This window comes from Crocodylus siamensis, chromosome 12, assembly GCF_052110815.1.
Source record: "Crocodylus siamensis isolate JL-2025a chromosome 12, ASM5211081v1, whole genome shotgun sequence".
Classification (NCBI taxonomy): Eukaryota; Metazoa; Chordata; order Crocodylia; family Crocodylidae; genus Crocodylus; species Crocodylus siamensis.
In genome coordinates, this window is record NC_143406.1 from 1,279,098 (window position 1) to 1,295,470 (window position 16,373).

A 16,373-nucleotide genomic window follows, 5' to 3' on the forward strand; every position below is an offset into this window, starting at 1 on the left:
TGCTGTGGGCAAAACCAAGCTTGCATCTGGCACCGCCAGGGTCTGGGTCTGCCAGGCACTGGGCTTCTCGCGCCCCCCTGAGACCTGCCCACAGCTCCAGGGAACGGGGGTGCTCCCTTGCACTGTGCAGGCTGGTCTGAGCCCACTGGCCACGTGCAGGGGAGCGCGTTGCACCTGCCCAGACCCCCGTGGAGTCTGCAGGTGATGGGCCAGGCTTGGCTGCAACCAGGTGCAGGGGGTGCTGACCTGCCCCACCGTTTCCCCTCTCGCAGGATATCCAACATCCACATGGATGTGGCTGTACCTCACTCCACGGGCCTGGAGCAGGCGCTGGAGGTGGAGGAGTGCACCTGCCCCACTGGCTACCGGGGCCCATCCTGCCAGGTCAGTGGGCACCATCTCCCCTTTCGGCACCAAACATGCTGGGGCGGAGGGGCTGAGCTATCAGTCGCACTGGCATGGCTAGAGCTGCAGCTGACCTCTTCATCGGGGCCTGCCCTGAGCCCGTTCAGCCCCCGGTGCAATGGAGGTGCCCGAGCCCTGCTGGGTCAGTCTGCACCCAGGTGCTGGAGGGGATGCCTGTAGCTCTTACCCCCTTACCCTGGGAGTCACTGACCTGAGCCAGCGGAGGTCAAGCCCCATGGCCGCAAGGCATGGTCCGTGCTCAGCCCTGGCTGGAAGGATGTCCCCTACATACCCAGAAGCAGCACGCCCACGGCTGGCAGAGGCCAGGGGGCTCCCGCTCAGGGGCCACCGGGTCCCTGCCTGGCCCTGGGGGCGGCTGAGACCCTGCCTATCCGTGGGGCACGGGATGAGCCGTGTGCCGTTAACCCCAGGACTGCGACGTGGGCTACACGCGCACCACCAGTGGCCTCTACCTGGGTACCTGCGAGCCCTGCGACTGCAGCGGTCACTCAAGCGACTGCGACGCTGAGACCGGGGACTGCCAGGTGAGCTACGGGGGACGTCACCTGCACCTCGCCTGGACGTGCTGGGGGGGCACGGGAGCGTGGGGCCTGTCCCAGCACGGAGCCGGCCCTTGGGGGCACTGGGGACTCTGCAGAGGGTGGAGGGGGTCAGGGAACCTGTCTGTACCCGACGCCTCCTCTCTTCCCCCCAGAGCTGCCAGCACAACACCGAGGGGCCCAGCTGCGAGCGCTGCCAGCCGGGCTACTACGGCGATGCCCGTCGGGGGACGCCCAGAGACTGCCAGCCCTGCCCCTGCCACGGGCCCTATTCTGCCAGCCAGTATGTGCCCCCAGCAGCCTCTGTCCTCGTGGCATCCTCTGCCCTCTCTCCACCGGCTGTGGGGCAGCCGGGCACTGAATGACTCTCTTCTCCTTCCTCAGGGCCACGAAGATCTGCTTCCTGGACACGGACGGGCAGCCCACGTGCACCACGTGCGCCCCCGGCTACGTCGGGCGCCAGTGCGAGAGGTAACACGGGGGCTGGGTTCTGCGCCGGCCTTGCACCTGCCCGGGGGAGCCCCCGCTCGGCCATCCCCGTGCCCGGGGGCACTCGGGTCCCTGTTGCAAGGTCTCTGCTCTTTCACGGCGGCTCTGGGGTCTCTGGTGCGGCTGAACGGGGTGTCTCAGCAATAGCATTGGGGCTGCCTCTGTTGGTGTTGAAGGGTCTCCGTGGTCATGGGGTGGGGGGCAATGATGAGTACCTGGGGGTGACCCGATCCCCTTCCCCCGTGCCCAGCCCCTGGCGGGGTCTGGGAGGAAGAGCAGGAGAGCGGAGCACATGGGGGCAGGAGGGGCAGACGCCCGAGTGGGCAGCTCTGAGTATGACCCTTGCCCCCAGATGTGCTCCTGGCTATGTGGGGGACCCCAGCCGTGAACAGCCCTGCCGAGGTGAGTGGGGGCAGCGGGCGGTGGGCTGGGGGGGCCCGGCTCGGGGTCTGAGCCTGGCAAGTGTCGTGGGAGGCGGCGAGCGGACCCCTCTGTCTTGCCCACCCGGACGCCCTTCTGCCCCGTTGCTGCAGAGCCAGATGACCGCAACGGCGACTGCCACTGCGACCCGCGGGGCAGCGTGAGTGGGCAGTGCGATGCCAGAGGGCAGTGCCGGTGCAAGGTAAGGCGGGGAGGGGTGACATGCGCCGAGAGACCCCAAGCTCCCCACCCCTGCATCCTCTGTGCTGGGGGTGGAGAGGAGCCCTGCGTGGGGGGACCCCTCTGCAGCTCTCCCGGGAGCTCCCCTTGGCCCCGTCTGCCCACGCGCTCACCCCTGCTGTCCCCTTTCCCCGCAGCCCAACGCGGAGGGTCCGTCGTGCAGCAGCTGCCGGGCCGGCCACTTCCACCTGAGCGCCGAGAGCCACGAGGGCTGCCTGCCCTGCTTCTGCATGGGCGTCACGCAGCAATGCGCCAGCTCTTCCTCCTACAGAGACCTGGTAAGACGCCGCGTCCCGCCGCCCATCGGAGCCTGACAGCTGGGCCCCGAGCAGGACTCACGGCTGCTTGGGCATCTCTCCCCATAGGTCAGCACGCCCTTCGCCCCCGGGAACTTCCAGGGCTTCGCGCTGGTCAACCGCCAGCACAGCGCCCGCATCTCGACCGGCTTCACGGTGGAGGCATCCGGCGAGGGGGCCCGGCTCTCCTACGGGCGCTTCGGGGAGATGGGCCAGGAGGCCTACTACTGGCATCTGCCTGAGATCTACCAGGGGGACAAGGTATGGCCAGGAGCAGCCCTGGGCTGGGGGCCCCCCCGTCCCCCTGCCCCTCTCGGTGGCTTCTGGCAGCGCCCGGATGCAGCGTGGTGTCAGGCCACGTGCCGTGTGAGGACACCCAGCACGGGCAGCACGTGCACATCCCCTCTCACCTCCCCCTCCTCTCCAAGCCTGCGCCTGGGGCCCTCCTTGTGACCCTCTGGGGAAGGGAGTGGGGCTGCCCTCCTCCTCGCAGGGGACAGGGGCTGCCCTCTGCCCCCTCTGCTGCCCCTCCGGGAGCTGGTCTGGGGCTCCTGGGTTGGTCCAAGCCCTGCCCCAGTGTCCGTGGGGTGCAGTGACCCTTCCCTGGGAGAGGGCAAGGGGTCTTAGGACCTGCCCTCAGAGGGACGTGGGCAGCCAGCAGAGCTGAAGCCACCCAGGCCACCCCCCGCCAGCCTGGCGACTCCAAGCCAGCTAGGATGCAGCGCAGAGCACCTGGGCCGGGTGACCAGGGACCCCCGCCCCCATCCTCGGCCTCCCTTCACCCTGCGGTCCCTGAGTCTCCATCCAAGGGAGCCCCCACCCCAGACTGTGGTGAGACCCGGCTCTGCGTGCCCAGCCCCGTGTGCCCAGCTCCGACTCCTGGGTGTGCAGCGACGTCCCAGCCCCATGTTCAAATGAAAGCTGAATCAAAACCAGCTATAAAGTCATTACGCATTTTCAAGCACTAGCTTTGTAGCTGGTTGGCTCTTTTTATAGCTGGGGAGACCTTTTTATGGCACACTGTGTGGCTGGTCTACATTTATTGCACAATTCACCCATGAATTGTGTAACAATTACTTTGCACGTGTGGCCAGTCTACATTTATTGCATGACTGACCCGTGAATTGTGTACCAGTTACTAGGCGCGTGTGGCCAATCTGCATTTATTGTGCGATTGACCTGTGAACTGTGTGACAATTACCTGGCACGTGTGGCCGGTCTACGTTTGTTGCACAATTCACCCGGGAGCTGTGCAACAATAACTTTGCACGTGTGGCCGGTCTAAATTTATTGCACAATTCACCCAGGAATTGTGTGATAATTACTTTGCACGTGTGGGTGGTCTACATTTATTGCACGATTCACCGGTGCATTGCGTAATACATGTAACGGGTGGCAGAGGCCCGAATGCCCGGCCACAGGGACCTCCATGGGCTGCCTGGAGCTCCTCGGGGACTGGGTCCCGTCGGCTCCTGGGGGCCCATTTCATCCTCAACCGCCTGCTGCTCCGCGCCTCCCCCCGGAGCTGCCTCCGCCTTTAGCCCCTGAGCGTGGCAGCAGCCGGGGAGCGGGGACTGGGGGTCACGCAGGCCAGAGGGAGACGGGACGTGCAGAGGCAGCAGGTCGAGCACTGCAGGGCGCTCCGGGGAGCGCCGAGCACCGCGCAGGCGCCGGGGGAGGCTGTGTGACTTGGTCCCAGGGCTGGGGCTCTCTGCTGCAGCCCCTTCCCCTCCTCACTGCGCAGCGGGGCGGTGCGGCGCGTCTGGGGCATGGGCTCCCCGGGACCCGTCGGGCCGACATCTGCTGCGGGGGCGGGGGCGGGGGCTGCCTCGGCTCCAGCTGGAGGAGATTTCCTCCCTGTGCCGGCGGTTGCGCCGGGACGTGCCGGCCGCAGGTGGGCTCCTGGCTCTGCTCGCGTGTCCTCGCTAACCCCGTTCTCTCCTTCTCTGTCTTTCTCCTTCGCTCTCCCTTCCCCTCTAAGCAAAGGGAAACCTACTTTGCCCGGATGCGCCGTGCGCACAAGGTACCGAGCACGCTGTGTGCCGTGGTGTGATGTGCGTGAGCCGGGGCGGGACAGGGCTCTCGCCCGAGCCCGGGGCGCACGACCGTGGGAGCCCTGCTCTGGCCAGGGTGGTCTCGCGATGCTCACGTGGGACTCGGGGTGTGCCCAAGGTGGGGAGATGGGGCCGAGCCCCATCGCCTGGCGCCAGCCCGCCTGTAACGCAGGAGGGCTCCCGTGTCCGTGCCTGGCCGCGTGGTCACGATCGCCTCAAACAGCATTGCGGCTGCACGTCTCACCGCAGAGGGTGCGGCTCGGAGAAGACCCCCGTCCCCCCAGAGCCGTGCCGGGGGCCCTGAGCATGTTCCCTTGTGTGGCAGCCCCCGGGTCATGCCAGGGGAGTCGTTATCCCCACGCCCGAGTCACAGCCCTCTCGTGCCGCCCCCAGAACAGCACGTCCCTCACAGAGGAAGAGCTGAGGAAGGCCGTGGCCGCGGGCAGGATCCCGGGTGCTGTTGGTGGCAGCAGGGCCAGGCGTGCCGTGAAGGTACCAGGGTGCAGGGCTGGATTTGGCCTGGTGCTGGTGTGGCAGCGCGTGCCTGGGCTTATCCCTGCCGGGGCGGCTCTGGCTCAGCGTAGCGCGTGGGGTCGATGCTGACCGGTGCCGGTGCGCGGACTTGGCGCAGGCTCTGCCTGGGCCCCTCCTGGCATCACATGCGTGGGGCTGGGGGCTCTTGGCCTGGCTGGGCATGGGTCGTCTCTGGGAACGGGGGCAGCACGGTGTGTGGCATGGGCACGCTGGCGTATGACTCCGATGCCGTGCCGTCCTGGCCCGCGGTACGCGGGTGGGCGTCTGTGGGGCTGGTGCCTCCTGCCCGGGCGTGGGGTTGGCGTGGCAGCTTCCTGCGCTGCCCCTCGCCACGTCTCCCCTCTGCTCCCTCTCAGGCCGATGAAGCGCAGCGCCGACAGGATGCCGCCATCTGGGAGCTGCTGTCCAGTTTCGCCTCCCCACGCGGCACGCTCCCACCCCCTCCGCATGCCCGCCCTCGCGCCCTCCTAGCCGCTCTGCCTCGCTCCTCCTCTTCCTCGAGGGCTTCTTCGTTCCCTTTAGCGGCTCCACTCAGGTCTGGCCTGCAGGTACCGCTCCAGCTGTGGGCGCGACATCGCTGCTCCCCGCCGCCCGGCTCTCAGGGGACAGACCCCCTCCCCTGACTCCCCAGCCTTGCCCAGACCCCTCGTCTGGCTTTGGCACGCCCTCGGCATCCCTGGCCCTGGCTGCAGCGCAGCATCGGTGCCTGGGCATCTTGGTTGGCACCGGTGCCATCAGCCACTCGCTCCCAACATCCCACCCGTGCCCTTCCCAGGAGACAGGCTCCTAGAGCCCCCCAGCTCCCCGTCCCCTGCCCACGGGATCCGTGCTCCCCGACCTTGGATCGCCAGCACCTGCCCTCCTGCTTGTGGCTTTGATCTCCGGCCCTGCCCTGGCTGCTAAGCCCTCCCTTGCTGTCTTCTCTTGCCAAAGCCCCGGCGCAAAGGATCACCCAGACCTCACTCCTTGGAGTCCAGCAACCTCCTGTCCCCGCGAGACCATGGGGCTGGCGATGCCGGCAAGGTACAGAGCCTTGGCCTGCCTGCTGGGTGCATGCCTGCAGAGCAGGGAGGCGGCAGAGACCTTTTGGGGGGTGCTGAGGAGGCTCTGAGCCCTCCCACAGGGATGCTGTTGGCCCTGGGCTGTCCTGCACCCCATCTCCCAACCCCGACAGCTGCTGCTCCAGGGCCGTCTGTGCCCTGGGCTCAGAAAAGCAGGGCTTGCCTTCAAGGCTGCAGAGTGGGTCTCTTCCTAAACCCAGGCTTCTGGGCACGGGGTCAGCTCAGAGGCCCCGTCTGCAGGCAGCCCTGGGGCAGCACGGGCAGGCCTCCATCCACCTGAAGGCATTGGCTCAGTCAGGGCAGCGGGTAAGCACAGATGCTCTGTAGAGGCCGAGCCAGGATCATAGCAAAGGCAGGCTGGTAGGGCCCTCGGGTCACCTCCCAGCCCAGCCCAGCCCAGTTTGGACCATCCCAGCCACATACGTGAGTCCCCAAGCCTCGCTGGGCAGTACATCCCAGGGCTCCACCAGCCTCTTCCTAACGTCTAACCCAAATTGTGGACACGGAGACCAGTGGATCGTCCTCTTGCAGCAGCTCTGTTGGTCTTGGAAGACTGTTCTCAGATCACCCTGGGCTTTCTCTTTAAATGAACTAAAAGTAAAGCCCACGATGCTGAGGAACGTAGAGGTTGTAGGTGCCAACCTCTTCATCCCCATTGAACTGGGGTCACCTGGGGCGGTGACCCCCAGTATAAAAGCTGAAGGAAGTGGAAGCAAGACCTTCCTTGAAGAGAAGCAGGACTGCCGTAGTCCCTCTCCTCGACCCGTGCCGGGTTCTTGTGGTGCGTCAGGGGTGACGGTAGTTTTACAAAGAGGTTAAAGGATGAATCCAGAGACTGAACAGCTTTCATGTGAGATGTTTGCCTAGGATCCTGAAAATAAAGTGGGAAGGCAAAATGCCAAACCCAGAGGTACTTCAGCGTGCAGGACTGACGCACTTAGGAACCGCTGGCAGGAAGATGGGTCAGCTGTGCCGGGAGAATGGGAGCAGGCCGTATCGCCAAGAATATTTCGTGCAGGGAGATTGAAGGCAGCCCCAGAAGTAGAGTTGCCCTCCATGGTGGTGCCACAACATGGGCAAAAATGATGTGAAGTCGTTCACCATCAATGTAGGAAGAGCGCGCAGAATCCCGGCTGATCCGGAGGGAACATCTGGCCCTGGCAGCAGCTCAACACAAACTGGTTTTGATGCAGGGGATGGGAGTCAAGCAAGAAAAGGAAGCGGCGAGCTATAAACTTGGACTCCGGCTCAGACAACACCTGGATCTGAGACGTGTAACACACTGTGTCACACTCAGACTGGCCTTGTCAGCCACCAGCGGAGTCATCGGGCCTCTGACAAGGCCTCTCTCATGTATCCGGAGGACCGACGGCTGCCTCCAGATGATGGATGTGCCTGGGATGATTTGGACCGGGATAGAGGTTGCACTAGATGGAGGTCCCTTCCAGCCTGACTGCTCTGTGCTGCAAGGAAGCAGGGTGCAGGACGGCTGGCACTGCGTGGCCAGTGGTCACATATAAGCAGAAACCCTGCATGGGAGCATGCTGTGAGGTCCACAGGGGTGGCGGAGGGCCAAACAGGGAGCGGCCTGAGAGCATGCGAGCCTGCAGCAACCCAGCGCCCTTACTAACCCCCCAGCTGCCCGCCCCAGGGGGACCGGGGTTGCCTTGGCTCTGGGAGCTGAAGGAGCCATCTGGAGTGTGTCTGGTTTGCTGAAGTGCCTGGCTACGTGTGCACCCGGCGTGGTCCTTGGTTTCCCCTCCGCCTGGAGCAGCTCAGAGGTTTCCTTCGCGGTCTGGCCACAGAGGGACCCACAGGAGGAGAGGAGTTTCCCAGGCCGTGGCTCACTCTCTAGAAATGCACCTGATGTCCTGTGAATCACCCTGGCCAGAGAGCTCGCTGAGCTGTGCCAGCTAGCACATCTCTTGTGGTCAGACTAAGCCTCCCCCGGTCGGGTTGACGTGGAGCGTCTGACCCAGGCGGCTCCAGCTGGAGGCCCTCTCCCAAGGAGCAAGACGTGGTTAGCTCTGGGTTTCCCAGTCAAGACTTCCTTGTCTTCTGGGTCTTGCCGGAGTCACTCACGGACATCCCCCTGCACGGGTTGGCACGATGCTGGGCCTTGCCGTGGTCATTCGTGGCCGTCCCCCGGCATGGATTGACATGACTTGCTGTGGTCATTCGTGGCTGTCCCCCAGCATGGATTGACATGACTTGCTGTGGTCATTCGTGGCTGTCCCCCAGCATGGATTGACATGACTTGCTGTGGTCACTCGTGGACGTCCCCCTGCATGGGTTGGTGTGATGCTGTGACTTGCTGTGGTCACTCGCAGACGTCCCCCCGTGCGGGTTGGCGTGATGCTTAGCTCGTCACCAGCGAGGTGGGGCAGCTGCGGGCCAGGGGCAAACCTGCCCACGGCTCTCACTGCTTCCTCCCTGGAGAAAGGCACCCTTCTCCCGCACGTATCACCGTGCCAGCCCGGGAGCGAGGTGTCCAGGAGATGCCCAGCTGGGCTGTCCTCGGGTGCATGTAGAAGCCCCCGGGGCAGTGTCGCACAGCATGCACCTCCCTGCCGGGCCGGCGCTGTGCGCGTGTTGCTGGGTGCTGTCCCGCCGGCTCCCCAGGCTCGTCCGCGGGTGGGGAGAGGTGCTAAGCTCGGCTCCTTCCCCTTCTACCGGAGTGACCGAGTCTTCTCACCCCTTGGCTTTCTCTCCTTTTTGCCTCTCCTGTCTCAGTACTCTCTCATCTACAAGGGTTTCTCTCTGCTCCCTGAAAGCATTTTCTACTGGCAGCTTCCCAAGCCCTTCCTGGGGGATAAGGTAATGGCCCTTGGTGCTGGGGGGTGGGCTGGGTCGGGGTCAATCCCATATCCTCTGGAGCAAGAGCATCAGGGTCCAGGCTCCGAGGCCACGGATCTGCCTGTGCCCAATCTGGGGGGCACGATGGCCTCCGTTTGGGGTCTCTGTGGTGGCAGAGTCCTGGATCTCTGGCTGGGCAGCCTCCCTGTCGTGCCCCCTCTCCATCCCAGCCCCTCTTGCATTTCCCCTCGTGGGCACGGATGCACTGAAGGAGCACGGGAATCCAGAGCCACGGGTGGGTGCCCGGTGGCACAAAGCTGGTGGCCAGGTACCGGGCCAGCAGTGACAGGGCCCGGCACACCTGGCACATCTCACGGTGCTTCCCGTCGGGTTGCAGGTTGGCTCCTATGGCGGACGGCTGCGCTACACCCTCTCCTACAGCTCCGGGGGCAGGGGCACCCCGCTGCCCGATGCCGATGTCCAGATCACGGTAAGCCAGGCTGGGTACTAAAGCCGGAGTTCTCCAAACTCCTTTGACACCAAGTGTCTCAATAGCCCGTGTGCCTGGACCACTGCCGAAGCCATGCCCAGGGTCTCTGCTGCGACAGCTGGATGGCTTTAGTCCCTGGGGAGGGCGTTGGAGGGAGGGGTGGAGGGGCTGGCACCCGGGATGCAGGGGAAACCTGGGGGGGAGGAGAGGGGAGCCTGGGGTCCCCATCCCAGAGCAGGGGCTGAGCTCTGACTGCCCCTTCTCCCGGGGTGTGCGCAGGGCAATGACATCACGCTGGTGGCCTACCAGCCCGACCTGGCACCGCGGGACCAGAAGAGCTTTGAGATCGTCTTCCGGGAGGTAAGAGGCGAGCGCAGGGTGCAGCTTGGGGCCGGGTGCCCGCGGCTCCCAGCCTCCCCCGGACAGATCCCAGCAGGGCCCCTGGGTGCCTGGCACGGGCTCACGGCTCCCCATGCAGACCCTGTGCAGGGAGGGGGGCTGTGCCCCCTGCTTCCAGGGGCTCCTGCAGTCCGGGCAGGCACAGCACGGCTGCCCGCTGCCCTGTGGAGATCCCCGTTGCACCAATCGAGCCAGTCCCCGGCTTGCAGCCAGCATGAACCTGCCCCTCTCCCCACAGCAATACTGGAAGCGGCCCGACGGGCAGCCGGCCACGCGGGAGCACCTCATGATGGTGCTGGCCGACCTGGACGAAATCCTCATCCGCGCCACCTACTCCACGGACATGGTGTCGGCCAGCCTCTCCGGCGTCAGCATGGAGACCGCCGTGCCCACCTACACCGCCCTGCCGCGCGCGCCAGAGGTGGAGGAGTGCCGCTGCCCACCGGGGTACCAGGGCCTCTCCTGCCAGGTGAGACGGGGCCCCTCAGGGCCCACCACCGGGCGCGTCTACATGTTCATTAATGCCCTTTTGCTACTGTGCATTAAATGTAGTACCTCTAAGGTGAGGTACTAAATAAATGCACATTAGGCTGCCTTAATGCACAGTAGTGGAAGTGCACGCTTTTTCAGTGACGCTGAATGTGCAGTAGCCTATTTTTACTGCACATTAGTATGTTAGCACGTTTTTTGACCTGACGCTTTAATGCGCAGTAAAATAAGCTGCTGTACATTAGGCGCACGTGTAGACGCGCTCCCCTCGCTGGCAGCGCGAGGGGCTGATGCCACATCTCTCCCTCGCAGGACTGTGCCCCCGGCTACACCCGGACAGGAGCCGGCCTATACCTGGGGCACTGCGAGCTGTGCGAGTGCAACGGCCACTCCGACTCCTGCCACCCCGAGACTGGAGCCTGCTCGGTAAGTCACCCTGCGGCCTCGGGCCCCGAGGCCAGGGCTGAGAGCGGACACTGCCTGCCCCCTTGCTTCTCAAGGCGCTCGTGACCCTCCTCTCTGCCCACTGACGCTGGAGGAGGGTCCCCCTCCCCGTGTCCGGGGTGAGGCACGTGTCCTATGCCATGGCACGCTGCTCCCACGTGGGACCCGTGGCTAGCCCCGCGTGCCCTCTCTGCAGAGCTGCCTGCACAGCACGGCCGGGGAGTTCTGCGACCAGTGCGCCCCCGGCTTCTACGGCGACGCCACGGCCGGCACCCCCGAGGACTGCCAGCCCTGCGCCTGCCCGCTGCCCGACCCCGAGAACCAGTAGGTATCCGGCTGCTCAGAGGAGACCCCGTGGTGCACGTGGGGCTAACGGGGATGGGGCTCGTGCCCCTGAGCCCCAGACCGGCTCACAGGGCAGAGCAGGCAGAGGGCCCCTCAGTCCCCCCACACCCACTGGCTTCCCGTGCCAGCCCACCCCGGCGCCACAGAGAAGGGTTTTCAAGCAGCTGCAGGGGCTAGGAATCGGCGGCCCTGCCTCCAGCTGCCTCCCCCGAGCGCGGGAAGTGCCCGGGGTCCTGAGAAATGGGCTCTGTCGGCGTGCCCCTGCCCCCGTGCCGGCACTCGGAGGCCCCGGGGAGCTCCCGTTCTGCACAGCTCAGGGCAGAGCCAGTGCTGGGATGTGCTGGAGGCTTCCCCGCTCGGGGGGCCAGGGGCCAGGTCGCCTCTAAACCCTGCTGGGGGAGCTCGGCGGGCCCACAGTTCCCGGTGCCCTGGGGTGGGCGCGAGCGAGCCCGGGCGGCGTTTCCATCCAGCGCTCACGTCTCTCTGCCCGGCAGGTTCTCGCGGACGTGTGAGAGCCTGGGGGCCGGGGGCTACCGCTGCACGGCCTGTGAGCCCGGCTACGCCGGCCAGTACTGCGAGCAGTAAGTGCCTCCCTTGGCTCCCTCCCCCGGCCTGGCAGCCCCCAGGGGACATGGGCACACGCTCCCTGGAGAAACACGGCTTGCTGGGGCTCTTTTCCGTGTCCTGCCCTTACCCGTGCTTTGCTCCCCAATAGGTGCGCGCCAGGCTACGTGGGGAACCCCAACGTGCGCGGGCAGAAGTGCCTGCCTGTGGGTAAGTGCATGCCGCCGAGCTGGCCCAGGAGAGCCGGGGGCACCGGGGGCTACCTCAGGCCCCAGCCAGGAGCCACAAGTGAGGCCAGGAGGGAGGTCCAGGCCCCTGCTCCCCTCCTGCCCTGCCTGGGGACGAGAGGGCAGCCCCGCCAGGGACAGCGGTGGGCTCCAGCCCCCAGCAGGGCAGCCGGGCAGGTGGACTCGGGCATGGCGGTGCTCTCCCACAGCAGTGCCCCCCTCTCTCCCCGCAGCCCGAGCCCCTCTCGTGGTCCGTGTCCACCCCACCAAGACCACGGCAGCACAAGGCAGCGAGGTGATCCTGCGCTGCCAGGCCAGTGGGAACCCACCCTACAACTACTACTGGTCTCGTGAGGACGGGCAACCCCTTCCCAGCTCCGCCCAGAGCAGGCGGCAAGGTAATGGCTCAACACAGGCGGCACGACGGTCCCACGGGGCTCCACGGCCCCCACGCATCCTGCTTCCAGCGCCTGGCAGCTGCTCTGGGGCGGGGGCTGCCGGTGGTTGTGCCAGCGTTGCCCGCAGTGCCGGTCATGGGGCTGAGTGCGGATGTCCCCTGGCCTGGGGACATGCTGGAAAGGGGCATGTAGCAGCCATGGGGTTTGGCAAGGCCAGGAGCACCCAGCTGCAGCTTCTGACTGTGTCACCTGCACCACAGCAGCCCTGGGCACCCGGTCCTTCCCTGGGGGGGCCTCAGGGGTCCCTCTTTAGGCCCTGACCCAGGCTGAGCTGGCCTGACGTGACCCAGGGCCGTGCCCTTCATCCTCTTCCCAGGCACGGAGCTCCACTTCCCCAGCATCCAGCCCTCCGAGGCCGGCGTCTACCTCTGCACCTGCCGCAACTCGCAGCACAGCAACACCAGCCGGGCAGAGGTCATTGTCAAGGGTAAGCAGTCCGGGACCCTCAGAGCATGAGGACAGGTCCCAGTGCTGAGAATGGGCCAGTGCCCAGGGCTTGGGCTGGCAGTGCCCCCTCCTACCCTGGCAGACAGGAAGGAGCATCTGGGAGGGTCCCTGGAGCAGGACGGAGGGTCTCCAGACACAGAAGGAGCCGGTGGAGAGCAGTGACGGTGTTAGAGTCGAACCCCTTCCCCTTCACCCACCCTTCAGGTCCTGAGCCATGAGACGGGCTCCTGTGGGCATGGTCCAGAAAGCAGGCAGGGAAAAACCAAGCAGAAAGCTTTAATGTGTCCTTGTCCCCCCCACAAGAGGCCCTGAGCAAACCCATCACTGTGACCGTGGAGGAGAAGAGGGTCCAAAGGGTGAAGCCTGGAGCCGACGTCACCTTCATCTGCACGGCCAAGAGCAAGGTGAGGGCTGGGCCGCACCGGGGGAGCACGGGATTGCGGTGCAATGCAAGGGGATGATGGGGGGCCAAGTCTAGGATGGCATTAGCTGCCATCCTGAGGGTCCCCAGCTGCAAGCAGGGCCCCAGGAGAGCAGTCCCCCATGGCTGGGCATTGCCAGCTCCTCCGTGCCTTGGTTTGGGCTCACTACCCACTCACCAGCTGCACATCTGGGTGCCCGTCAAAGGCAGCCTCCCTGGCGTGCCGGCGATGGGCCGCCCGAGGGTGGGGTAGGCATGGCTGACCCCCTCACTGCGGTGCCTCTGCAGTCCCCGGCCTACACACTGGTGTGGACGCGCCAGAACAACGGCAAGCTGCCCAGCCGTGCCATGGACTTCAACGGCATCCTCACCATCCGCAACGTGCAGCCCGAGGACGCCGGCATCTACGTCTGCACCGGCTCCAACATGCTCGACATGGATGAGGGCACGGCCACCCTCTACGTGCAAGGTGCGTGCGGCGTCCATGGCCCCGGGGCCTCCGGGCACACGCGCCTTTGGGCACCACAGGGAGCTGGCTCTTGGGGTCCTGCTTCTGCCAGAGGGGTGCCCTTTTCTACACAGGAGATGTTGGAAGGCAGAAAAAGCTCTGCCGCTCACATCCTGAAATCCCTGCTCCCGTCCAGCTCCAGCCAGCCTCCCCTCTACCCTGCAGTAGCACAGGATGTTTAGTCTAGTTCCCAGGATGGGCAAGACATGACGTGCCAGCTCTGCCCTTGCTGGCTTGGCTTCTAACAGGAAAGCTGCAGGCCTGGCCGGGTCTGGGGGTGCCGTGTGGAGGAGGCAGCGGTCAGGGAGCTGCTCCTCGTGCCGCCTGAGACCCCCCTCCTCGTCCAGACGAGCCGAACCAGGCGGTGTTAGCCAGGGACGAGGTCTGACAAGGGTCCCGGACAAGTGCCCTTGGCAGTCGTGGCAGAGGGGCAGGGACTCAGCGGAGCTGGCTTCGACTGCTGGCTCTGCCACAGGCTGTGGGTAACCGTGGTCAAGTTGCTGCCCCGCGGTGCCTCCATTTCCCCATCAGGAGAACACTTCTTCCCACCCTCCGTGCACTCAGCGGTGCTTGTAAGCCGCCCAGGCCACGCAGGACAGTCCACGCTCAAACCCAGTCACCTCTCTGCTCCCCGAGCTGCTTTGCAAGAAAGGCACAAAAGGGGTGATGCCTTTCTCCTTTCTCGTGGCCCCGTGGTAGACGTGGATGCAGGCGTCCTCCAGCTTCTCCCGCCACAACACCTGGGCCCGGGCACCAGCTGCCTCCGCCGCGCACGCGGGTGGAGCAGAGGGGCTGGGCTGCAGCTGGCGTTCTCGCGCCCCCTTCTCGCTAGCAGGCAGGCAGGAAGGGCAGCCTCGGAGCAGGGAGGCACGGGGCCTGGGGGGAGGCCGAAGGCAGCGCCCACGCGGCCTGCCATTGAACACGACGACTTGTTCGCAGCCCCTTCTAAGACCCAGATGTTTTTTGGACCCGTCGAAGTTGTGGAAGGCCACAGACCCTGTAAGTTGGCATGCTGTGTGCCAGTCTCCATCTCCACTGCATGCATGCCAGCCCCCGGCCCGGAGCACTCTCACGGTCTCGCTCTTGCTCTCGGGTGCCTTCCAGCATGGCAGGGGGGCATCGCTGCTCTCGCGCCGCCAGGACAGCGTTGGAGGGCCTGAGCCCCTGGGCAGGGAGCAGGCGGGAGTGCTGAGGTGTCCTGGGCTCTGAGCGCTGGCACGGTCCTGCCTGGTGCTCTGAGCGGTGTCTTTGCTCTGTGTCTCTGCGTGCCACGTGGGAGCGATGCTGTGTCCTGTCCTTGCCTCTTGCCCTGTCTCTGGTGGGGTTTGTTCCTGCCCCGTGCCAGCCCCCCAGAGCAGTGGCTTCGTCACCAGCCACGGGGTCTGAGACCCTCCCTGCACCTCCTTCCCACCGGGCTCTGCCACGGGCAGAGAGCCATCGGGGTGTGGACTGTACCTCCGATCCTTCGCCTGCCAGCCACAGCCCTACAGATCGTGTGCGGTGTCTGCTCCTCTCCACCTCACCTGCTTCTAGCAAGAGGGATCCGCACAGGGCAAGCGTGCCCACCCCATGGCTAGCCCCATCAAGGGAGGGGTCATTGCCAGCACCCTGGTCTTCCCGCTGTAGCAGCCATCACCGTGCATGCTTGTGTACGCATGTCCGTGTGCCCCTTCCTGGGGCATGGGCGATATACGGGGACGTGGCCACACTCACGTCCACCCCAGGAGCAGCCAGGGCAGCACAGAGTGGGTATTTATGTGGGTCCCAAACATTTCTCTGCCCGCTGGAGGACTCTGGCCTTGCTTCTCACCCCAGCCAGTGCCAGGCCCATCTCTTCCACCTGGGAGCGGGAAGGCGGCTAGTGGCATCCCGCGTCCCTGTCCTGGGAGGGCCGTGACGCCCTCTCCCATCCCCGCTCCAAACCCCACTCGTGGGGATCCCTCCCACCCAAACAGGGGTCATCCCCGTGCCTGCCCAGGGCTCTTGGACCAGGCAGGGGGTCCTGCTGCCTTCAGGGGCTCCTCGGCCACCAGCCCCGGGTGAGGAGCATCCTGGTGAACGGGGTCTGAGGTTCCCCTGCCCTCCCTGCCGCTGCTCCAAGGCTCGGGGCCCATTTGGCTCTGGAGGGAAGTCGCTGCTGCAGAGGGCACCTCCTGACCCTGCTGCCCCGTGGCCTGACCTAACCGCTCTCCGTCCCGCCCTAGCCGCGCACGCCAGCGCGCCCACGGCCACCATCGAGCCGGCACAGCTCACGGTGCAGCCGGGCCAGCCGGCCGAGTTCCGCTGCGTGGCGACCGGGAGCCCCCCGCCCACCCTGGAGTGGATCGGTACGTGGCCGGCACCTGCTGGGGGGGATTGGGGCTGGGCTGGGGGGCGCCTCCCCAGTCCGCCCCAGTCCCTCCGGCTCCTCGGAGACCCTGGGGGTGGCACCGTGCCCGTGGCAGCGAGGCCCCCTGACCGCGGCGCTGTCCCTCCCTCCTGCAGGCGGGCAGAACGGGGTCCTGTCCCCCCGGGCCGTGGTGCAGGGCAGGGTGCTGCGCTTCCTGGCCGTGGAGCCCTCCGACGAGTCGCACTATCTGTGCCGCGTGCGCAACAGCGCCGGGCAGCACGTGGCCCGCGCCATCCTCCAAGTGCACAGTACGTCCCGGGCCGGCAGTGGGGGCAAGGCGGGGGTGGGCCAAGCCTGGTGCTGGAGGCACCACCTGACCTTAGAAGCCACAGCCGGA

At 65.9% G+C, this 16,373-nt stretch overlaps 1 protein-coding gene across 14 annotated transcripts in view; it reads left to right on the forward strand.

The window, feature by feature from the left end:
* HSPG2 (heparan sulfate proteoglycan 2) overlaps positions 1 to 16,373 on the forward strand; it is an 84,572-nt gene that overhangs the window by 39,346 nt on the left and 28,853 nt on the right. For 5 of the 14 annotated variants that reach the window (XM_090023314.1, XM_090023317.1, XM_090023320.1 and 2 more), the window contains 27 exons: positions 273 to 384; positions 837 to 950; positions 1,121 to 1,248; positions 1,350 to 1,436; positions 1,807 to 1,856; positions 1,988 to 2,076; positions 2,252 to 2,392; positions 2,480 to 2,671; positions 4,392 to 4,433; positions 4,858 to 4,956; positions 5,355 to 5,546; positions 5,932 to 6,021; positions 8,793 to 8,876; positions 9,253 to 9,345; positions 9,625 to 9,705; positions 9,983 to 10,213; positions 10,546 to 10,659; positions 10,874 to 11,001; positions 11,517 to 11,603; positions 11,738 to 11,796; positions 12,047 to 12,211; positions 12,588 to 12,698; positions 13,022 to 13,122; positions 13,428 to 13,608; positions 14,587 to 14,646; positions 15,852 to 15,974; positions 16,132 to 16,284. In XM_090023314.1, coding sequence (XP_089879440.1) covers positions 273 to 384; positions 837 to 950; positions 1,121 to 1,248; positions 1,350 to 1,436; positions 1,807 to 1,856; positions 1,988 to 2,076; positions 2,252 to 2,392; positions 2,480 to 2,671; positions 4,392 to 4,433; positions 4,858 to 4,956; positions 5,355 to 5,546; positions 5,932 to 6,021; positions 8,793 to 8,876; positions 9,253 to 9,345; positions 9,625 to 9,705; positions 9,983 to 10,213; positions 10,546 to 10,659; positions 10,874 to 11,001; positions 11,517 to 11,603; positions 11,738 to 11,796; positions 12,047 to 12,211; positions 12,588 to 12,698; positions 13,022 to 13,122; positions 13,428 to 13,608; positions 14,587 to 14,646; positions 15,852 to 15,974; positions 16,132 to 16,284 — 3,107 coding nt within the window. The remainder of the gene's footprint in view (positions 1 to 272; positions 385 to 836; positions 951 to 1,120; positions 1,249 to 1,349; positions 1,437 to 1,806; positions 1,857 to 1,987; positions 2,077 to 2,251; positions 2,393 to 2,479; positions 2,672 to 4,391; positions 4,434 to 4,857; positions 4,957 to 5,354; positions 5,547 to 5,931; positions 6,022 to 8,792; positions 8,877 to 9,252; positions 9,346 to 9,624; positions 9,706 to 9,982; positions 10,214 to 10,545; positions 10,660 to 10,873; positions 11,002 to 11,516; positions 11,604 to 11,737; positions 11,797 to 12,046; positions 12,212 to 12,587; positions 12,699 to 13,021; positions 13,123 to 13,427; positions 13,609 to 14,586; positions 14,647 to 15,851; positions 15,975 to 16,131; positions 16,285 to 16,373) is intronic. The other 9 variants (XM_090023322.1, XM_090023323.1, XM_090023329.1 and 6 more) reach the window with 4 other exon arrangements.